Raw genomic sequence first — 23,628 nt, forward strand, 5'->3', positions numbered from 1 at the left:
AGATGCAGACAGAGAGATAGCAGATGGTGTTCAGGTCTTCACCGCTCTGAAGGAGTCTGTTGAGAGAAGCCAGGCCGAGCTCATGGACACGATCAAAGAGAAGCAGAGAAAGACAGAGAAACAGGCTGAAGGCTTCATCAAAGAGCTGGAACAGGAAATCTCTGAGCTGAAGAAGAGGAGCACTGAGGTGGAGCAGCTCTCACGCTCTGAAGACCACCTCCACCTCCTCCAAAGCTTCACTTCCCTGAACACTGCTCCACCCACCAAGGACTGGACAGAGGTCAGCGTCCGTCCACCTTCATATGAAGAGACTATGAAAAGAGCTTTGAGTCAGCTGGAGGAGACGCTCAGTAAACAGATGAAGAAGCTGTTTGAGGTCGAGCTGAAGAGGGTCCAGCAGTCTGCAGTGGATGTGACACTTGATCCTGATACAGCACATCCTACACTCATCCTGTCTGATGATGGGAAACAAGTAAAGCTTGGTGATGTGTGGAAGAATGTCCCAGACAATCCGAAGAGATTTTATGCTTATGTTAATGTCTTAGCAAAGCAGAGTTTCTCTTCAGGAAGATTTTATTATGAGGTTCAGGTTAAAGGGAAGACTGAGTGGAATTTAGGAGTGGCCAGAGAGTCGATCAACAGGAAGGGAGAAATCGCAGCAAACCCTCAGAATGGCTTCTGGTTATTATCTTTGAGAAATGAAAATGAGTATTATGCCCGTGCCGGCCCTGATATCCGTCTCTCTCTGAAGTCTCGGCCTGAGAAGGTGGGGGTGTTTGTGGATTATGAGGAGGGTCTGGTCTCCTTTTATGATGTTGATGCTGCAGCTCTTATCTACTCCTTTACTGGCTGCTCCTTCACTGAGAAACTCTACCCATACTTCAGTCCCTGTACTAACAATGATAGTAAAAACTCTGCCCCTCTGATCATCTCTCCTGTCACACTAAGTAGAACAGCCACTTAATTTTCTGCAAACAGACTGCAAAACACTTAATAAAAGAAAATTGCACATTTACCAGCACTGTTGGCCTTTCATGCTGAGTTCTTTTTCAGACTCTGATGAATGTTTTTTCCCCTTTTTTGATGCACAGTTGGGACTTTTTGGAAAATGTTTCTATGCTTTTTTGTTTTTTCTAAATACTGCTGCTAAATTTTTCATGGATTCCTAAATTCATTTGAAAAAACTTAATTACATGCACAATAACAAGATTCTTCTGTGATTTTTTGTGTCCTGTATCCAAACAGTATTTGTTGTGCATTTTCAATCTGTTCATGAAAACAAACTCCTGTAACTTCTCGTGCTCTGATACTTAAAAAGAAATTTTGTCACAGATGATTGTGCAGACTATTTTCTCTTTTAAGTATAAAGCAACTGAAATGTTATAAAATAAGATATGAATCCACATTCAAGACAAATAACAAATAGATGACTTACGGTTTAATATTTGCAATTTTTAAATTTAGACATTTTGACTTTTTTGCTATATGCACATTAAAATATCCTAATATTGATCTTATTTAGGATACCACATTTACATGAGACATGTTAACCTGGTCATCCAGCTCCTATACATGATCAGGAAACTTGAATAAATATAAAAAAACCACCACCTTCACCTTTATGTTATGTCTGAAAAACATTTGCTGTACACATTTGTTTTCTAATTGATATATTTTATATAACAATTTTAATATGATGGTGGCAATATCATATTGTACAGGCAGTGGTGGACGAAGTAGGCTGACACCATCCTTAAGGTCAGTAAAAGTATTAATACCACACTGAAATTACTCCACTAAAAGTAAAAGTCCTGTGTACAAAACCTTACTTAAGTACAAGTCTGTAGGTGTTATCAGCAGGATGTACTCCTGGTAGGCTATAAAAACTAAAAGTATTCATTGCACAGTAAAACAGTGTTTTACTGTTTTATCTGATATGTTTGGATGAATGTTCCTGCTGCATTAATATGTATGTGGCATGTAATGCTGGAGATGTTTAAGGTTGTGCATTGTAACTGGGTTTAGCAGTGGATGGAGATTGTTTGGCTCTGAAAACTGCGGCTGCCTTGATCTCGCGAGAATATTGTTGTCCACTTTTGCATGATGTCAGAGGAAGTCGGAACGAAGTCGGACACTAACCAGCATGCATTGTGCTGCGATCGGCAGTGATCGATTCTGTGCAGGCCGGCTCATTTCCAATGAGCCAAATCTCACCAGATTGAGGCAGCTGCAGTTTTTAGAGCCAGGCACTGCAGCTGGTCTCCACCGACTACAAGCCCCAGGGCATGATGGGAAACACCTGGCTCTCACCTGATCTAACAGCTGATTGGTTTAGATGTTGACTCAATAATATAATGTTTTAGATAAACTTTTCATTTTTGTTGAATTGGAGAGATTTTGATACTAACTGTCTGATTTGAAGGTTTATTCTGTGAACAGAAAACATGCTGTGGCAGATGGTGAAGTTTAGTAGTCAAAGAGACTGAATACATTCACATTACAGATCCTAACCTATACATAGTCTATATCAGTGGTTCTTAAATGGTGTGCCGTGATGCCAGTCTGTGTGTGTGTTGTGGGATTTTTTGATTACCACACATTATTATTCCAGTATTCAACTGGGCCTCTTCAAAAAGTTATGAATGAATTCTTAATTGACTGCATCAGTATGTTGTTTGCACCCATTTCCCAATAAAGAGGCAACTCTAGCTAAAAATGTAATTTCATTTGATTTAATTTAAAAAACCTTCATAGGGAACCTATTTGTTGCCATTCGCGCATGGGAATTATCAGTGTGTGACTCATCAAAAGCCCTGATTGGCAGCCAGTGTGAGGCATGATGACATTTAAAAGGAGACAGCAGTGAGTGTGACGATGGATCGCTTTATTGTACAGAGCAAATTACAACAAAGCACCAGTGAAGGCGACCTACAACCTAAAGAAAAAAGAAAAAAACTGTCATTAGACAGTATCATGAAAACTATCTGTCTTATTTTTAATGTTTTGATAAGAGTGATAACACACGTTATAGAAGCTGTTGTGCACAGATATAAATACAGGTGTGCTTTGAGATTTTAGCTCGCCCTTTGGTGTGCCTCAGGAACCAAAAGTTTGAAAACCACTGATCTGTATTTACACTGGACTGTTTTAATTATTGAAATACTTAGCGACACAAAGACTTGTGGTCAGTAGGATGAGAGGATTCTTAAAATCAAGAGAGGATGGCAGAAGAAAGACCTGCACACCAGTTCAACTGAGCTGGACAGTCACAAAAAAGGTTCACAGGCTGAGATCAATGCCCAAACATGTCAATTAATTCAAAACATTAGTGCACAAAAAGAAGAGTGCTCAAAGTGCAAAATACTTAAATAAAAAGTGATAAAAACAGCAGCAAATGTCTCAGTCCTTGATTATCATCAGTGCTCAGTTCAGTTGATGTTCGGGTATTTCTTCTGCCATCCTCTCTTGACTGTCCAGTGCACCAACACACCCAAGATAAACTTTGTTGTTGCCCTGAGTGGGTGCAGTTTCACAGCAGCCCTGAGGATTCTTAAACGTAACATCTGTCCAGATGTGAAGCCCTGACTGTATCTGACCGATCTTTAATAAAAGCTGTTGTCTTGTATTTCTTTCCTCTCTGTGTTTTCATGTTCTGTATTTGAGGGGACAGTTCTGCTCAGCTGGTTAATCTACAGCAGCAAACTGATATGATGCTGATTTACATAAGAATTCATGTGGAAGTTGAACAGATCGCATGTGAAGCATTTTATTAGGCTACTCTGTCATCATTAAAACAGTTCATGTCTGTGAAGAAACTTGAAACACAGTTCACTTTCCTCAAATGAAAGAAAAAAGTCTAATTAAAAAAAAATCACTTGTAGTGACTGTAATAACTGTTTAAATATTTTTATTCCTGGTTATTCTGGTAATGTTTTTATCATCTATTTTTTTCTATTGTCTTGATAACACTGTCAGGGATCAGTTCTGGAAGGACCCAAATGCAGAGCAGAGGGCAGGTTTGGGGTTCAACAAAAAGCGAGCTTTAATAAAGACGATAAAAAAACATCCAGAGCAGGCAGGTAACTGAAAGTCTACATGACAGAGGACCAAACACTGGAAACCAACCGAGATAACATTATGAACTCAGGAAAAAAAAATCCAAATAGAACAAAAGACACCAGACAGGAGACGACACCAAGAACACAAGAATGAACGCAGATGAACAGACAAAGAACAAAGGGAAACACACAGGTGTGTGTACACAGAAAAGTAACAACAAGACACGGGCAAAAGGAGGGAAACTGAGATTGGCTAACAACAAACATGCCTTCTAAACAAAATCACCAACATTTCTCCATTTATCACAGCCAGACGCTGTAAGAACAGAAATTATTGTGGATTTTCACATTTCCGACGGTCCTTGGACACATCATGTGCAACAAACGCTTCAGAAAAAATAATTATGTTATTTCCTCAAAATCACTTTATTCAACATCTTATTTCATATTTGGCTCAAAATAAAAACAGTTTCCATGATTTTAAACTCCTGGATTTTCTTCTGCTTTTAACTTTCAGACATCAAAGGGCTAGGTTTAAAAATCTAACAAGTAAGTTATGATGGAGGGAGGGTCACTTATTCTCAAGGAAAAAATATTGTAGTTTCCAGGAGCTTAATATATATATATATGTATATATATGAACAAGTCACACCACAGCCACCCCTATCCTGTGACAAGTAGAGAACAGTCCCTTACTTTAAGACTTTACCTTATTCACCTGGGGTGTCTCCTCTTAACAACATATTTGATGTGCAGTTTACTGCACCAGTTCAGTGTTTGTGGGCGTCGCCTGGCATGATTTGCACAAGAGTGAATCTCCAGAATTTCAAATTCAGCTTTTGACTTAACACATAACATTCCTGTGTGTTGCATCAGTCAGTGAAAACTCTCCTCAGTAAAACATGATCATAAACAGGAGTATGAAATGTTTCCTCCTTGTACACTGAGAGGTGGAGCAACAGTGACAGAGCAGAGCTATGATGTCACATTTCCTGAAAGTCAGTGTGAGTGAGAGCAGAGCTGCAGTGGAGACAAGTCTCTGTGTTTCTCTCTACACAAACATTCAACTGAATCCAGCAGGTTTCCATCAACAACAAACACTGGTGAGTTCACTGACCTACAGAGACAACAGGAAACTGAAGATTCCGTCATAAGTTTGGTTAAAACCAGGATCAATTACAGAGAAAGAGAAACCTAACGTTAGTCATGCTAAAAGCTAACTGTCCTAGCCTGGAGTCACTTTGGAGCTTCTCTTATTGCCTCTAAAGCCGTTTATATATAAAACTGTGACAACAGCTTCACTGTTTGTGTAGTGGCTGCTGTCTGTCTTTGTAAGGCTGTACAGCTGATCATATTTACTGTGTTTAAACAACTGATGTGAACTGAAAACCTGAACTTTACTCAGACAGGAAGTTCCACTCAGTCTTTATGTAAATAAGAGATAAATAAAAGACAAAAACAAGAAATCCAAACGTGTTCCATATATATCACATGGGAGCTGCAATAAATATAAAGTTAAATATTAAAATGTAATTAAAAATCTTAAGCCTACTTCAAAAATATCTTTAGTCAAATAACAATCTAAGCAGCAGGCTAACAGTATCATTGTATTATTTAATCTGTGATCTGTCCAAGTTTAGCAACAGTAACAAGCTAAGACACTGTTAATTAGGAAGTACACTGGGAGGACACTGGGACCTAATTATCGTCTTGCTCGAGGACATTGGGACTTTGTTATCGTTGACAGTGTTTAGATTTTTATCCTTCTGATTCCAAATAGCTCGGAGAAATTAAAAATGCAAACCCAACAAAAGTTCAGGTCTCACGAGGATATTAACAAGAACCAGAGGGCTTGTGACGATATCATGTTAAGACATCAGATCAGTTAATCATTGCTTTATGTTATTTTATATGTTGTACGGATGATGCCTCTGGTGTCCAACACAAGGAAGTGCATTTCTTTACAGATGGATAGAAACCTGAACTACCTGTAGCCATGGGGAGGGGCTAATTTTACCAGTTTTTCACCATCCAGTAGTTTGGAATAAGAGCTTGGAACATTACCAATACAAAAACAGAACCAGTATTGCATGGCAACAAATAAATGAAGATGTAGGCCTGCCAGGTACGTGGTATGTTTTGTGAAATACTTAATTAAAAAGACGTATGTTCATAATGTTCTAAGCTCATATTCCAAACTACTGAATGGTGACAAACAGTAAAGAAATGCACTTCCTTGTGTTGGACACTAGAGGCATCATCCGTATATTTACAGATCTACGGACACCACTCACATACATAAGTGGAAACAAGGTTTAAGGGCTCATTTATGCTCAAGTTAGATACTGAGATGTAGACGGACGTAGCCTTCTGTCTGTATCGTGTGTTCATTTCGTCCGTATTTGTGCGCATTTCCTGAAAGTTTGTGTATACGGACGAAACGGAGCAGTACCATCAGACATTGTGGAGGCAGTGTAGCACAGATTAAGCAAGATACAACCGTAGGAGACAACAAAGAAATTTAAATAATGACAGAATGGAATGAATTAGTAATATAGTGAAGAGAATTCTCCGACAACATGACGGGAAGAAATGTTACATGGCTGCACAGACCACCGTCGTCTGCAACTCTGCCGTCCTGCAGCCTCCTCCATCATCTCCTCGTTAGTTGTTGTGTGAGACTTTTGGCTCTGCCCTAAAGTGCCAGCTGTCGGCTGTATATGAAAATATGAGGGCAGTGATGTTTACAACGTTTAAATCAGACGTATCTATTTTCACGTGTAAAGGGACTATAAATTAGCCTTAATACCGTTGTGTACCATAAACCCCGAAGAAATGTCAGGAAGGTATTAAAATATGAAGAAATAACCACACAAGCCTAGTTCAAGATTATATTATATTTATTATTATTATATAATATTTCTCCAGGCAGTCAAAGTAAATGTTTTGGAATGAAGATCACCATGTTGTCACTTATTTTCTGAGCCTGATGAACTCAGAGAAATATCACTGCTGAACTGCACATCTGAGCTCTCCTTCACTCGCAGCATAGTCCAGGTTATTGTATCAGACTCTGGTCACATGCAGGTTGTGGCCGCTAATTCATCGACAACCACAGCACATATTTGCATTGCTGCATTTCCTTATAAAATTTGGCTCTCAGGTGTGATATAACAACAACATTAAGGATGACTCTTCTTTTTCTAATCATGGTTTAATTTTAGTTTTGTTTTCTCACACTTTGTGTCCTCAGAGTGTCGATATGTCTGCTGCCAGCTGTCTGCTGACTGAAGATCAGTTCCTGTGCTCCATCTGTCTGGATGTGTTCACTGATCCAGTCAGCACACCATGTGGACACAACTTCTGTAAAACCTGCATCACTACACACTGGAGTACTAATGTCCCCTATCAGTGTCCAAACTGTAAAGAGGTTTTTGATCCAAGACCTCAACTTCGAGTCAACACCTTCATCTCTGAGATGGCTGCTCAGTTCAGACAGTCAGCTCAACAGAAAGCCAGCAGCAGCAGCTCAGAGCAACAAGTTTCCAAACCAGGAGAAGTTCCCTGTGACGTCTGCACTGGAACCAAACTGAAGGCCCTGAAGTCCTGCCTGGTGTGTCTGGAATCCTACTGTGAGACTCACCTGGAGCCTCATCTGACAAGATCAGGCCTGAAAAGACATCAGCTGATCGACCCTGTGGAGAACCTGGAAGGCAGGATGTGTCTGAAGCACGATAAACTGCTGGAGCTGTTCTGTAAGACCGACCAGATGTGTGTCTGCATGCTCTGCACTGTTTTAGACCACAAGACACATGATGTTGTTCCTCTGAGAGAAGAATATGAAGGAAAGAAGGCCGAGCTGGGGAAGACAGAGGCTGAAATTCAGCAGATGATCCAGAAGAGACGACTGAAGATTGAGGAGATCAAACACTCAGTGGAGCTCAGTGAGGAAGATGCAGACAGAGAGATAGCAGATGGTGTTCAGGTCTTCACCGCTCTGAAGGAGTCTGTTGAGAGAAGCCAGGCCGAGCTCATGGACACGATCAAAGAGAAGCAGAGAAAGACAGAGAAACAGGCTGAAGGCTTCATCAAAGAGCTGGAACAGGAAATCTCTGAGCTGAAGAAGAGGAGCACTGAGGTGGAGCAGCTCTCACGCTCTGAAGACCACCTCCACCTCCTCCAAAGCTTCACGTCCCTGAACACTGCTCCACCCTCCAAGGACTGGACAGAGGTCAGCGTCGTTCTACCTTCATATGAGGGGACTGTGAGGAGAGCTGTGAGTCAGCTGGAGGAGACGCTCAGTAAACAGATGAAGAAGCTGCTTGCTGAGACCAAGATGCAGAGGGTCCAGCAGTATGCAGTGGATGTGACACTCGATCCTGATACAGCACATCCCAACCTCATCGTGTCTGGAAAACAAGTTACATGTGGTGATGTAAAGAAGAATCTCCCAAACAGTCCAGAGAGATTTGATACTTGTCCCTGTGTCTTAGCAAAGCAGAGTTTCTCTTCAGGAAGATTTTATTATGAGGTTCAAGTTAAAGGGAAGACTGAGTGGGATTTAGGAGTGGCCAGAGAGTCGATCAACAGGAAGGGACAGATCAAACTGAGACCTCAGAATGGTTACTGGACGATATGTTTGAGGAATGAAAATGAGTACAAAGCTTTTGCTTACTCTTCAGTCAGTCTCTCTCTGAAGTCTCAGCCTGAGAAGGTGGGGGTGTTTGTGGATTATGAGGAGGGTCTGGTCTCCTTTTATGATGTTGATGCTGCAGCTCTTATCTACTCCTTTACTGGCTGCACCTTCACTGAGAAACTCTACCCATACTTCAGTCCTCATAATAGCCAAGGTAAAAACTCTGCCCCTCTGATCATCTCTCCTGTCAGTCACAGCAAGTAGAACAACTATTTGATTCACTGCCATCCACTGTAATAATTGTGTATTCATTGGTGATATGCAGTCTATGAATTGTTGATTTTCAGATTCTGGTCAAGTTTTTATCCTGTAAATGTTTTTCTTTGGTGTCACATTGCTACTTACTACTTTAACACATGGATTACATGAAACTGATATTATATCTTGAAGAAAACCTCATTTTTCAGATGTGCCTTCACAGTGAACGGAGAATCCAAAAAAGGCAAACATTCTTGATGATAAGAGATGATAATCTTTAAGTGGTCATGCAGTAAGTAAATGTGTAACATTACAGCAGCAAAGGGATAGTATAAACAGGAAGCATCAGTAAAAAACACAAAGCAATATCAATAAAAAGAAACACACAGATCACTTTAACTGTGAAAATCACAGAGCGTTTTAAAGACCGTTTTTATAAGAAATGGCAATGCCTGACCCTGACACTTTATTTTAACACTCCCTCCCGATTAGGAGAGAAATATTTGTACATTATTGCTATTTACTCTCACGCACTGTTGTTCAAAAGACCTTCTCCTCTTCTCTTTCCTTTTTTGTTCACTTATCCTCCTTTTGTTTCCACTGTACTTTATTTTTTTTTACATGGAATCAATGTCATTGTGTGTTGAACCTGTACCTCCATGGACTTTCAAGGTCAGGGTGGGAGGGAGATGACGAGAGGGATGTTTGTTCAGAAAAGTTTCAACTGTAATTTTGTATGATTTGCAGTTATCCTTTAATAAAAAGCATGAGTAAAAAATAAATCCCAGTGCAATGTAATAAGTTAGAAGCAAAAAAAAGCAAAATATAATAAAAAGGTTGAACGGCTGATTTCACATTATTGACCGATAGAGGCAAAGATATTGCACACATCAGCATGTACTGATATTGCTCCTGATAGATGGCTGTAAACAGTGAAAAGTAAAAGCAAGATATAGATAAAGCTGCAAGCTGCAATTCTGGGGTTCAAGCCAACATGGACCTTAAAACTTGAAAGCTGGGTAAGATGAAGACCTTTGACAATTTAGGACGCCTGCATTAAAGATAACATGTTTTATGACAATCAGACAGATGCTCAGTCATTTACGTCCAAATCTCTTCTGAGCCACGCTCTTCTTTGGAAGCTCTGTAGTTTCCTGTTGGTCAGCTGCAGAGACATTTTGGGGACATGTTTTAATGGCTTAGTTAAAAAAAGTCCACTGAGTTTGGTGACGTTTGAACAAACCCTCATTGATTTAAGGCCAAATTTTGCGAAAGGACATTGCACTTGTTTGGAACTTGTGGCGCCCCCTATGGACCGATTTCAAAATAATTCGACACTCGTTATAAGGCCCTCACGTCGTCTCACGTCACCTCACGTCGCCCTGTGTCAGTGCATTTGAACACATTGCACATCCGACAGCCAAGCAGCACGTACGTTCTGCGCCTGCGTGAGAGGAAATAACTCGGGAGACCGGAAGTCCGAGGAATGCATGAAATATAAACAAAGAAGCTAGCGGTTGCCTAGCATTTTCACGCCACTCTTGCTCACCACAGACGGTTTCGTGTAGCTGATAAAATGTCTGATAAGTTGCAAATGGCATTGTCAGCCCTTGGTCTTTTGCTTGTGGAAGACGAAAGGAAGATGCGGAGAGTAAAAATAAGGAGAAACCGCACGAAATGGGAGAAATCATGGATACTGCAGCGACAGGCTCAAGGGGCTTTCCCGAACCTGTGTCGAGAGCTGGAGACGAATGCAACCTCCGATTTTAAAAATTTCGCTCGGCTCTTTCCTGTCCAGTTTCACGTGTTGAGGGAACTTGTCAGTCCAATCATTCAGAGGCAGAACACTAACTACCAGGATTGTATCTCCGTTGGGGAGCGGCTGATGATTACACTGCGCTTCTTGGCAACAGGTAGGCAAGCTAAAGGTGTCACTATATTAACAGTATATAGGCTGTAGACAGACAGACAGACAGACAATAGGATTCAGGAGTGGTGTCATGGCCACATGTGCATAAGTTGCGCTGCACCAGCAGAGTCAGGTTGTTAATATAACCCATTAAAAGTAGCTGACAGAAGTTTAAACTAAAGTCAACAAGTGTATGAGCAGATACACTAAAAAGTAGCCCACTGAGCGACATCAGCGGATTATTCTCGAAGATCTGAAGCTTGGGGAAACGCAGGCGTCTACCAAACACATGGCGGAACAAAGCCAAATCTCCTTTCAGTCACTCATGGACGCAATCGGCCAGTGCAAAAAAGACTTAATCTCCAGGTTTGATGCCTCTACTGATTCCATTGAAACGGCGTTGAGAGGGGTAAATATCAAACTCGAAACGTTGGGTGAGCAAATCACGGCAGTTCAACAAAGAGTCAGCTGTAACGAAGACAATATTGAGGATCTTAAAACCTGCATTACTGATACTGAAAAAGAAAATGGCTACCTGAAGCAGAAGGTAGAATTTATGGAGAACATTCGTATTGTTAAAGTCCCACAGAAGGCAAAAGGCTGGGACATTATTGGATGTGTGCAGCAGCTGATCGTACACCTCCTGGGCCAGGAAAGCTTCCCCAGCCCTCCGGTAATTGAGAGAGCCCATCGCAGTCCCACGCAGAGAGATGACAGCAGAAGCTCAACTAACTCGAGGCCAATTCTGGTGAAATTCCTGAATTTTCAGGATAAAGTAAAAACACTGCGTCTGGCTAGACCAAAGGGCACGCTCCTGCTCAACAACACGAGGATTTACTTCTATCCCGACTACAGTGCAGAGCTGTCAAAGCAGCGCCGTGAGTTTGATCCCAGGAAACTCTGGGACATGAACATTGACTACTCGCTTCTTTATCCCTCTGTTCTTCGCATTAAGTATGGAGAAGAAAAACTGCGACTGTTCCGCAACCCCAGGGATGCCGAGGACTTCATGAGCGAGATGAAGAGATGCCGTTCCCCAAATTGATTTCAAGTGATTAAGCCTATACAGACAAACTTCAGGCTTAAGTAGACTAACTTTTTCAAACACACCCTCTTCTTTCTCTCTTTTCCCCCCGTTTAATTATTATTAGCTTTTTATTATTATTATTTATTTATTTTAATTAATTTAAGTCCTTTAGATGAGGATGTTTTGCTCGGATTTTCTTTTGATGGACTCTGTCGAATAATGACGGACAATTAGAAAAGCTTAAAGGTTTTGGCTTTTCCCTTAGCTGCTCTATTGGCTCTTCCTACCTACACCTCTTGTTCTTTTTCTCCTTTTTTTTCATTTAATTATTATTTTCATTTTATTTTATTTTATTTTATTCATTTATTAAAGTCCCTTAGATGAGGATGTTTCGCTCAGATTTTCTTTGATGGACTCCACTGAATAATGACAGACAATTAGAAAAGCTTAAGGGGTTCGCCTCTTCCCTTAGTTGCCCTATTGGCTTCTCTTACTACACCCCTTCTTCTTTTTATCTTTTTTTTCCGTTTAATTACCATTATTTTCATTTTTTTTCATTAATGTACCTTTGATGGGGATGTTTTTCTCGGATTTCCTTTGATGGACTCTGTCCAATAATAATGGACAATTGGAAAAGCATAAAAGTTTTGGCTTTTCCCTTAGTTGCTCTATTGATTTTTATTACTATCCCCCCTTTTACCTCTAAATTAGTTTTGTTCTTTCTTCTCTTTTTTTGTTATTTCTGTAAAAATATAAATCCCTTTACTGGAGAAGAGAAACCTGTGACTTAGGTTGTTGTCAATTAAATGTGAACCCATATGCACACAATTATACAACACTGCCTATGTGTGCAGGAGTATGTGTTTGATTTGATTTTGTAAATAAGGGGGTCTAGATAGTGGTTATTGTGTAATGAGTAGTTTGAAAATAATGAGATGATAAAATGAAAAGAAAACACACAATCTCTTTGTTCATTATTGTGTCTTTTAGGTTAAGTTTAGTAACAGATATAGTCGGTAGCTACTTATTTGCTATTATTGTAAAAGAAGCTACAAACCTGACATGAGCCCCATGAAAATTAGGGATAGGGAATGCTTCTCATGGAGTACGCCAGAGTGAGAAGTAGGTTCTCTGGAAACTCCACAAGTTGGAGCTATGGGGTAGGGAAAGGGAATATGTTGGGCTTTATGAGTTATGATTTTGTTGTCTTGTTTCTATGTTTGTATTGTGGTTTGTATCATCATCATCATCATCATCATCATCATCATCATCATCCTTTTGTGCTTGTATTGGTTAGCTCCAAGTTTATGCATGAAAATCCATCTTATATAGATCTCTCTTCTCCCTTTGAGCAAGATGTTCAGTTTGACTGATGAAGCCAGGATCCAATGCCTTAAAGATCCACAGCTGGAATATACAGGGTGCCAATAATCCAATTAAAAAGAAGAAATATTGAATTTCCTTAAAAAAGATAAAGCAGATATCGCTTTACTCCAGGAGACCCATTTGAGTAAAGTTGAACACGACAAACTGAAAAAAGACTGGGTAGCTAGGTCAAGTGTATTCTGCATCTTATTCCAGTAGAAGTAGAGGAGTTGCAATCCTAATCAGTGAGACAGTTACCTGTTGTTATTGAGACAGTACAATCTGATCCTAACGGGTGCTACGTGTTGATCCAAGGTTATTTATATGGAGAAAATATTGTCATATTGAATGTATATGCTCCACCCAATTCACCACTCACCAAATTTTTTCACTTTGCGCGCTGAACTAACCTCTTCTTTTACATCACCAAACATTATCATCGGCGGAGACTGGAATTGTATTTTAAATTCTAACTTAGACAGATCTCCCCAGGCTAAATGTCTCACCAAGAGTTCTAAAACCATTGTTAAGATAATGCATGAAATGGGGTGGGTAGATATATGGTGTTTAAAAAATCCTTCAGTTAAAGATTTCACATTCTACTCAAATCCCCACAGCTCTTACTCTAGGTTAGATTACTTTCTTATTCCACGCTCCTTGTCAGCATCAGTTTTAAATTGTAGGATTGGCTCAATTCACATATCAGATCACGCCCCAATTACTTTAAATTTAACTCTGCAATCTCCGATGCACACTTTTAGACGGCAATGTAACAGAGCCATTTTATCAGACCCAGAATTTTGTGATTATATTAAGAAAGAACTATCCATGTTGTTGGAAATTAATGACAACGGTGCTGTAAACCCCTCTACACTCTGGGAAACTACCAAGGCATACTTAAGAGGGCTAATTATCTCATTTTGCAGTGGAAAGAAGAAGAAAAGGCTAATTATCTCATTTTGCAGTGGAAAGAAGAAGAAAATGATTTCTGAACAGAAAAACCTGGAGGCAGAATTAGCAAATTGTGAACAGATACACAAACAATATCCAACTAAAGAAAACAGCAACCATCACTTTAATTTTAAAGCAAGGTAAAAACCCAGAAGAACCTTCCTCATACAGACCAATTAGCTTGCAGTGTGTGGAAAATAAGATATTAGCCAAGGTTTTAGCGAAGAGATTAGACCCTATCTTTAAAAAACACTTCTTTAGAGTTTTGCAAATTCAATGTTTTTTAAATTCAATACCCCAGTACAAGGAAGGTCAAGGACCAGAGCAGATTGAATCACTTCTTTACCAGGTCTGCCTGCTGAGGAGGAAAAAAAATACTTATCTTTACAACAAACTGTTTGCCCTAAGTAACATCAGTACGCTCAGCGGCAGGCAATCATGGGAACAGGACCTAAGAAGTCTCAAGAAATTCAGTTTAAGATTATACACAAATTCCAACCTGCCCCATATCTCAGGAGTAAATACGATAATGACTGTTCCGGTATTTGTGAAAGATGTAAGCAGCATGTAGGTACTTATATTCATTTAATGTGGAGCTGTCCAGAAACTTTGGGTCGAAATTGGTAATAAAATATCATCCATGATACATCACTCTATTGAGCTTAATCCACTACAGTGTATATTAGGCCTACACGCTGCCTCACCTGAATTAAACATATATAAGAGAATTCTCAGTCTTTTGTGGTACTGTGCAAGATTATCAATTCTACAGCACTGGCTAGACTATGACAGTCCATCTATTTCAGGTTGGGTCAATAATGTTGTACGTTTACTTCCTTTGGAAAGACTCACATATGTCCTACATGGAGACTTGAATGATTTTTTCTCTGTTTGATCCCCTGTCATAGACTTTATGGGAGAGAAATATGCTGAAATTATATTTAAAGGTTTTGCAACCTTGGGAGCAAATCGAGCAAAACGATTTCCTAGTAGCTAAATTTGGGGGATGATGATTGATTTGTGTTCAGTCTGACCGTTTACTATTTGTGTTATGTGTGATTTTGCGTAATCTGTATAACTGTAAAATAAAAACACTGAAGTAAATAAAATCCCTGAAACTGGGTGAGAATGATTGTCAAAATAACATATGCACCTTACACTTTACACAAGGATACTGCACTTCACAAATAGTAAAATACTTACTTATTACTACTAGAGATAGATAGATAGATAGATAGATAGATAGATAGATATGGCAATCAGTCAATAGTAAAATACTTACTTATTTTATCTTACTTGGCTGTATTTAATCAGAAACAATTCATTCAAAACTGTCTTTCAATCTTTGTTTGTATGTTCAAATATCTAAAGTCACACACAAGTTGTGTAGAATAATGACAGTATGGGTGTAGGGACAGCTGTGAATGCTCTTGACTGTGGAGGTACATAAGTGGTCTGGACAATCTTTTAGTATGTAAAGACACTACATTATCCTAGCCAGACAGTATTGTGTGACGTCAGTGCGTGGAATGGTGGTATTCAAGTCCTTTCAGTAGCAGTACTTGAAATGTATTTAATCCATAACAATACATACACAACTGGCTTTCAGAGCTTTCTTTGTATGTTCAAATTCGTAAAGCCAGACACAGGCTGTGTAGGGCGCTTACTGAACGGGCGTAGACACAAGTGTGAATGATCTTGACTGTGGAAATGTAAATAATATGGGTTCCTTTTAGTATGTAAATACAGCACATTAATTAGCCGAGACAAACAGTATTGTGTGACGTCAATGGATGGATTGGTGGTATTTCAAGCCCTTTCAGTAGCAGTACTTGAAACTGTGACTGTATTTAATCCATACAGTACATACACAACTGGTTTTCTGTGCAAATAATTCACACAGTCTGTAGTATAGATAACTGAGTTATGTGCTTGTTAATATTTACAGGGGAAAGCTTCAGGAGCATTTCTTACCAGAGTGGGAGTATCAACAATTCGGCAATTGGTTCCTGAAACCTGTGCAGCAATCTACCAGGTGTTAAAGGAGAAATACCTGAAGGTGTGTGCGATATGAGGTTTATAGTGCTGTCTGTTAAAGTTATCAGGGGTCTGACATATGAAACTAGCCATCATGGGTTTGACATTATATTTTCCTGTTTTTCAGTGCCCAGACACAATTGAAGAGTGGCAGCAAGTAGCCGATGGATTCCAGGCTCAGTGGAACTTCCCAAACTGCCTAGGTGCTCTGGATGGGAAAACATCAACATTCACCCCCCCACCAGGAACTGGATCAACATTCTACAACTACAAACATACATTTTCCATAGTCCTAATGGCACTGGTTGACAGCAAATACAAGTTCCTTTATGTAGATGCTAGTTGCAATGGGTGGATTTCTGATGGCGGAGTGTTTGGTGGATGCTCACTGCAGGATGCTCTGGAGAAGAGAACATCCAACATCCCTGCCCCTGCATCACTTCCTGCTTCTGACCAGCTGGCTCCTTATTGCATTGTGGCAGATGAGGCATTTCCCTTGAAGGAGTACCTCATGATAAATGTGCAGTAATCCATATGACACAATGATACATACAGAGAGATGCAGGACAGACAGTCATGATAATAGCTACAATTACATTAATTAAAGTAATAATATTATAGTAATAATAACAGTAATTGTGGTACAATATGTTGTAGTATATATTGATAAATGATAGTATATGTATGCAGCGCCCCTTCACTGGACACTTTCAAAGCCACCCTCAAAACTCATCTGTTCACCATGGCTTTTTAATTTGATAAACCCTCTTATGCCCAGTGTACCATCACACAGTTTCTCTGCTTTCTTCTGTTGTCTGTTATAGTTAACATTATAATATGTTAACATTCAAATGATGTTCATGGTCAGAGAGGGAAAATACAGTTTAAGAGGGAATCATAATTTGAAACATCCTACCATCCATTCGACTCTGAAAAGTATGTGCATCTCTGTCTGTGGTGTAAAACTGTGGAATAAACTAGATGAGGACACAAAAATGTGCATTAACTTAAAACAATTTAAACACAACTACAAACAATCACTCTTGGTCAGCTATAAAGAACTGGACTGCTAATTTTGTACTTTATACTTTTTGAGAAAGGATTTTATTTAGCCTTGTATGTTTATAAGCAGGGCTCTGTTTCATATTAAAGACTAAATGTTAAATGCTTGTGCTTGTTTGAGACAAATAAAAATCAAATCAAATCAATAGTTTTGTTGCTTTTCTGTTCTGCTTGTTTTGTTCTGTTCTGTTGGTGTTATTGTTTCCTTACTATGTATTGTAAAGTGACCTTGGGTTTTTTGAAAAGCGCTATAGAAACTAAAGTTAAAGTTATTATTATTATGATTATAAAGGAATATATGTAAGCTTCTATGTAATTATTTAAGAGTAACAGAAACAACAGAGAGAATTTAGTCCTCTTATTGTTTCCTGCCAATCTGCTGTTCCTGCTCCAGTCCGCTAGGTGGCGGTAATGCGCCTGAAAGCTGGTTTGCTAACCGCCATTAAAATTCAAACAACAAGAAAGACGAAGAAGAAGAAGAAGAAGAGGTTAAATTTCCTGCAACAAGGCGTACCGTCAGTGTGAGCGACAACAGAGCTGCAGTCGAGACGTGTGTGTGTGTGTGTTTCTCTCTACACAAACATTCAACTGAATCCAGCAGGTTTCCATCAACAACTGGTGAGTTCACTGACCTACAGAGACAACAGGAAACTGAAGATTCCGTCGTAAGGTTAGTTAAAACCAGGAAATGTAACGTTAACAGCTGAAGCAGTCGTGCTAAAAGTTGTGTAGCTCAGCTTAAATTCACTTTGGGTCAAACACGGTTTAGTAAGTTATTTTATGTGTCCTGTGAAACCAAAAGATTTTACAGCTGATGCGACACCGTGTAAACACAATGCAGAAGCTGTGTGAGGCAGTGATGGTGATAAATGTGAATTAAACATATGTCTTTATATAAAACCACTGATAAGAATGTAGCAGAAAGAATTTATAGGGCTCCAAAGAGCATGTGATTGCGCAATGCATTTTCGCGGTCATTGTTTTGTTTCCGTTGGTAAGAGAGAGAAATGAAGCGATAAGCGAGAAAGAACACAAGAAAAAGATGGACCGGGCTAATGAGAAGTGTGTCGGACGGTACCGAGACGAGCTGGACCCTGTCCCAAAGGCTCCGTACCTGGAATAAATAAAGACAGTAGGTGGAGTGGATCCTCACAAGCACCGACAGTGGACTCAGAATTTAAACCTGCCGCATTTGTCTGAAGCGGAGCTAACGTTAGTCCTCCATCTTGTCAACGGAAGAAGCTAACGTTACTATACCGGCGAGGAATTTAGGAATGCCAAGTCTTTAAGGGCTCGTGGTCAGTCAGACTTTGGGTGGGTGCAGGACCTCCGAATTTCCCACCTGTGTCATTTCAGAGGTGTGTAAACTTTACAGGTCGTGACGTCACTCGGATCAACTCGCCATTCCGCCTCTGTGTGTATAAACGCTTGCAGCTTGCCGGCAAATCGGCCCAACATTCGCGGGAAATCTGGCAGTGTAAAAGGGACTGTTGTTTCACCTCCGCGTGGCGCTGCCTGTTTGCTTGCTCTGTTTTTGAATAACATATCTTGGTGTCTGCTGGACCAATTTGTTTCAAACAAAAATATGTTGAAGCCTGAAATCCACTCTGCATTTATGTGGGAAACATTTAGGGGCCTCTTGGTGACTGTTTTTGAGAATTGGGGCATTTTCACACTCCTTCCATCTCTAACTCTCCTTGGTCTACAAGGGCGGGCTCAGACTGGAACATTTGTTGTTTTTTATTTTCTTTCATTTGTTAAGCACTAGTTTACTCCCTCAGAAACCCCTGATAAAAGAGAAATACTGTTTTTGGGTGCATTGTTAGTGACATCAACATGTGTATTTTGGGCGTTTTTATATGGGATTAAATGTGCTGACTGCCCAGCTGTTCTAGTTTCAGTTGTCGCAATCAAAAGATCCAGACATTATATAGCCATTTTGATCTGTTCTGCACTAGTAACAACCCTAAATTAAAGTCTAGTTAACTAAATTAACTAAACTTGCACTTTTTTGGGCTGATACGATTTCCGATTTGCAGAGTGTTTGGATGGCTGATTACGATTTTGTTTTTTTCAAACCACTTTACAGCACACAAGATATTGCAATATTATATTTTTTAAAAATATCTCGTGAAACACACAGATCTTCAGGGCGCGCCCACCAGTAAACGCGCGGACACGTGTATATTCGGCACGAGGACACGCGCCTCATCAGTTTCTAGCGGCACAAAAAAAGCAACAAAAATTTTAACCAGGGGTGCCCAAACTTTTGCATGTCACTCTACATTCACAGTTAAACACAAACAGGAGATAATTAAACAAACAACAAACCAAGCACAGAAGCTAAAATAAATTACTAAAAGACCCCAAATTGTTTGTTCTTAATGTGCAATGTGGCTTTTGTGCACAGCTCAAATTATTAAGTATTATGTGCACTGCTGTACATATGCACATGGTATTTCGAACTCTGGAATGTAACAGCTTCTGTGCATTTTTTGTGTCTTTGGTTTGTCCCATTATGTCTCCTTTTAGTTTCTCTTTTAGTGTGTATGTAAATGCTTGCTACTGTTTTAATAAATACACCTACATCAGGCAGGACCTAACTGCACAATGAGCTAGTAAACCAGACACTGAATAAAGATTGTGTTGGCAAATTTTATGGACAACCACAGGTTGTATTATTGTTGCTCATTTTTCTTAATACATTTTGCCCTCAGTTGGATGCAACATTACAACAAATTTTCTTGATGACTCTCCTTATAATCAGCTGATCATGGTTCAATATTAATACCATAATAATCACAGTTTTGTTTTTGTTTCTCTCTTGTTGTCCTCAGAGTGTAGACATGGCTGCTGCCAACTGTCTGCTGACTGAAGATCAGTTTCTGTGCTCCATCTGTCTGGATGTCTTCAGCAATCCAGTCAGCACACCATGTGGACACAACTTCTGTAAAACCTGCATCACTACACACTGGGATACTAATGTCCCGTGTCAGTGTCCAAACTGTAACAAGGTTTTCTACATCAGACCTGAGCTGTTTGTCAACACCTTCATCTCTGAGATGGCTGCTCGGTTCAGACAGTCAGCTCAACAGAAAGCCAGCAGCAGCAGCTCAGAGCAACAAGTTTCCAAACCAGGAGAAGTTCTCTGTGACATTTGTGCTGGAACCAAACTGAAGGCCCTGAAGTCCTGCCTGGTGTGTCTGGTCTCCTACTGTGAGACTCATCTGGAGCCTCATCTGACAAGATCAGGCCTGAAGAAACATCAGCTGATCGACCCTGTGGAGAACCTGGAAGGCAGGATGTGTCTGAAGCACGATAAACTGCTGGAGCTGTTCTGTAAGACCGACCAGACAGGCGTCTGCATGCTCTGCACAGACCACAAGACACATGATGTTGTTCCTCTGAGAGAAGAATATGAAGGAAAGAAGGCCGAGCTGGGGAAGACAAAGGTTAAAATTCAGCAGATGATCCTGAAGAGACGACTGAAGATTGAAGAGATCAAACACTCTGTGAAGCTCAGTGCAAAAGATGCAGACAGAGAGATAGCAGATGGTGTTCAGGTCTTCACCGCTCTGAAGGAGTCTGTTGAGAGAAGCCAGGCCGAGCTCATGGACACGATCAAAGAGAAGCAGAGAAAGACAGAGAAACAGGCTGAAGGCTTCATCAAAGAGCTGGAACAGGAAATCTCTGAGCTGAAGAAGAGGAGCACTGAGGTGGAGCAGCTCTCACGCTCTGAAGACCACCTCCACCTCCTCCAAAGCTTCATGTCCCTGAACACTGCTCCACCCACCAAGGACTGGACAGAGGTCAGCGTCGTTCCACCTTCACATGTTGGGGCAGTGAGGAAAGCTGTGAATGAGCTGGAGGATACGATCAATGAACAGATGCAGACGCTCTTCGCCGAAGTCGAGCTGCAGAGGGTCCAGCAGTCTGCAGTGGATGTGACACTCGATCCTGATACCGCACACCCCAAACTCATCCTGTCTGATGATGGGAAACAAGTTAAACGTGGTGATGTAAAGAAGAATCTCCCGAACAATCCCAAGAGATTTGATTATTGTGTTAGTGTCTTAGCAAAGCAGAGTTTCTCTTCAGGAAGATTTTATTTTGAGGTTCAGGTTAAAGGGAAGACTAACTGGACTGTAGGCGTGGTTGGAGAGTCGATCAACAGGAAGGGAAACATCACACCGAGCCTTCAGAACGGTTTCTGGACGGTATCATTGAGGAACGACAATGAGTACTATGCTCTTGCTGATCCTGCAGTCTGTCTCTCTCTGGAGTCTCAGCCTGAGAAGGTGGGGGTGTTTGTGGATTTTAAGGAGGGCCTGGTCACTTTTTATGATGTTGATGCTGCAGATGTTATCTGCAGCTTTACTGGCTCCACCTTTTCTGAAAAACTCTACCCATTCTTCAATCCTGGTCCAAATCATGATGGTCAGAACTCTGCCCCACTGATCATCTCTCCTGTCAATCGCTAAATAGAACACTTGATTTACTACAAAAAGAAATGACTTGTTGGGATTGCAATAACTTTTTTCCCACCCCTATTCTGTAGATAAAACCAGAATGCAATGATTTGTAAATCTCTTTTGGATTGCCTTTGCTTCAGAAAGACTTGTCTGGAGGAAATGAAAGAGAGGCAAACTTCTCCCAGTAGTCATAACAACATCATGTTACGAAAGTATCAAGTTCAGCTCAGTAATAACTGTCAAGGTTCATAGACATGTCATTTGTTTTTTGCTAGTAACACAATATTAGCTTTAATTTAGCATAAATTAGCAGCTAGCGGTGTTTTCTTCGCTCATAACAAAGTGCATGCTAAATATCTTGTCTTTGTTCTGTTTTCATTTGAATGTAAGTCAAAATAGATATGCACATCACTGCATTCTGTTTGTACATTGTACACAGCGTTTTTTGTTTTTCTATTTTCTTGATTACATTTATCTTTGATCAAGAACACCAGTTTGAGAACAATGACTGATGTGACATCATGTTGTCTAATCTGTTTTAATGGGTGCAACAGCTTCAATTAAGGGATTTCAAACACCACATATAATGCTGCAATACATGACAAGTGCAATTAATCAAAGAAGCGTTGCCAAAAAGTTGCTTTGTTTAAAGTCATTCCATGTTCATTTGGCAAATTTTAAACTTTGGTCACTGATGTATAAAAATGTTGGATTTTTGTGCAGTTATTGAGGCAAAATGTCTGAATAAGAAAGTAATTACACTTTTTAAAGAAATAAACACAACATAAAAACTGTGGATCAGTTTCTGTGCTCCATCTGTCTACATGTCTTATTTATTATCTGACCATATTATATATAACAAGTGTTGCATACTGACAAATTACTGAAGATCAGTTTAGGAATGAGATTTTTGTAGACATGAAACTGCTCTGTGTGAATGTTGTAATGTGCAACAAACAGGCAGAGCATGTTTTTATTTATTGTCCAAAATACCAGCAGGAAAGACAGGTAGTCAAAAGCAGGCTGGAAAAAGAACACATGAAACTGGAAGTTAAGGAAACACTCCAGCTGAGTTCAGGGCACGTTGGATACAGGACAGTAGGTGGCGGTAATGCACCTGAAAGCTGTTCGTCAACCGCCATTAAACAGCAGCAGCAGCAGCAGAAGAAGAAGAAGACTGAGCAGGAGAAACAACAGTGAAGAAGGAGGTCTGCAGTGTTATAGTTCCTGAAATGAAACTGACAATCTGTCTGACCGTCAGCAGAGCTTCAGTCGAGACAAATCTTTCTGCTTGTCTCTGAACAGTGGTGAGTTCACTGACCTGCACAGACAAGATGTGAGTTTTCCAGTCATACCCAATTCATGTGATGCCGACACTGTTCAGGGACCTCAGTCACAGAAATATTTAGATACACAATTTTGAAAATGTTCCGTTTTTCCTCGTCAATATTTAGCATAACTTTGGAGCGTTATTTGCCCCTAAATCCAACAAGATAACATAACAAGGTTAGAACCAACTGATGCCTTGGGTCATCTCGTTTGATATGATACCAGTGTCTTTACTGTAGCTTTAAAACTGAGCCTGATTCAGCAGGTTTCATTCGTTAATATCAGTCTGACTCACTCATTAACCGCGGTTGTGATTTGGGCCACCTGACCCGAAAACTGTGTGTGTGTGTGTGTGTGTGTGTGTGTGTGTGTGTGTGTGTGTGTGTGTGTGTGTGTGTGTGTGTGTTCCACGTTTTTCCCCTCACTGACGTGGTCAATCCATGTGAAATTTGGCACAGTGGTAGAGGGTCATGGGAGGATGCCAATGAAGCAATATTACATCAATTGGCCAAAGGGGGGCGCTA

At 40.2% G+C, this 23,628-nt stretch overlaps 3 protein-coding genes and 1 long non-coding RNA gene across 17 annotated transcripts in view; 3 read left to right on the top strand and 1 right to left on the bottom strand.

Moving 5' to 3' along the window:
• The window catches only part of LOC126407716 (E3 ubiquitin-protein ligase TRIM21-like), a 77,715-nt gene that overhangs the window by 49,695 nt on the left and 4,392 nt on the right, over positions 1-23,628 (top strand). For 2 of the 10 annotated variants that reach the window (XM_050072878.1, XM_050072879.1), the window contains exon 2: positions 7,312-8,589. The exons of 3 other annotated variants lie outside the window; for them this stretch is intronic. In XM_050072878.1, coding sequence (XP_049928835.1) covers positions 7,321-8,589 — 1,269 coding nt within the window. In that variant the 5' untranslated portion in view covers positions 7,312-7,320. Of the gene's footprint in view, positions 1-5,023; positions 5,162-7,311; positions 10,015-22,940; positions 23,112-23,628 lie in introns of those variants that run through there. 5 more of the 10 variants (XM_050072870.1, XM_050072871.1, XM_050072869.1 and 2 more) reach the window with 5 other exon arrangements.
• LOC126407778 (uncharacterized) overlaps positions 1-23,628 on the bottom strand; it is a 74,022-nt gene that overhangs the window by 47,672 nt on the left and 2,722 nt on the right. For 2 of the 3 annotated variants that reach the window (XR_007571816.1, XR_007571819.1), the window contains exon 1: positions 7,765-7,865. The exons of the other annotated variant lie outside the window; for it this stretch is intronic. This is a non-coding gene — a long non-coding RNA (uncharacterized LOC126407778). Of the gene's footprint in view, positions 1-7,764; positions 7,866-23,628 lie in introns of those variants that run through there. 3 annotated transcript variants of the gene reach the window in all.
• LOC126407727 (E3 ubiquitin-protein ligase TRIM21-like) overlaps positions 1-23,628 on the top strand; it is a 110,291-nt gene that overhangs the window by 34,011 nt on the left and 52,652 nt on the right. Inside the window, exon 3 of one of the 3 annotated variants that reach the window (XM_050072902.1) lies at positions 35-3,806. The exons of 1 other annotated variant lie outside the window; for it this stretch is intronic. In XM_050072902.1, coding sequence (XP_049928859.1) covers positions 35-964 — 930 coding nt within the window. In that variant the 3' untranslated portion in view covers positions 965-3,806. Of the gene's footprint in view, positions 1-34; positions 3,807-23,628 lie in introns of those variants that run through there. One more of the 3 variants, XM_050072901.1, reaches the window with a different exon arrangement.
• LOC126407729 (zinc finger protein RFP-like) lies at positions 17,784-22,571 on the top strand. Its single transcript, XM_050072907.1, has 2 exons — positions 17,784-17,973; positions 20,141-22,571. The coding sequence occupies exon 2, from the start codon at positions 20,150-20,152 to the stop codon at positions 21,782-21,784; it is 1,635 nt and encodes a 544-aa protein (XP_049928864.1). The 5' UTR covers positions 17,784-17,973; positions 20,141-20,149; the 3' UTR covers positions 21,785-22,571.

This window comes from Epinephelus moara, chromosome 20, assembly GCF_006386435.1.
Source record: "Epinephelus moara isolate mb chromosome 20, YSFRI_EMoa_1.0, whole genome shotgun sequence".
NCBI classification, from domain to species: domain Eukaryota; kingdom Metazoa; phylum Chordata; class Actinopteri; order Perciformes; family Serranidae; genus Epinephelus; species Epinephelus moara.

Excerpts from the sequence above, each read along its gene's own strand:
- LOC126407729 (XM_050072907.1), top strand. The coding sequence starts at position 20,150 with ATGGCTGCTGCCAACTGTCTGCTGACTGAAGATCAGTTTCTGTGCTCC.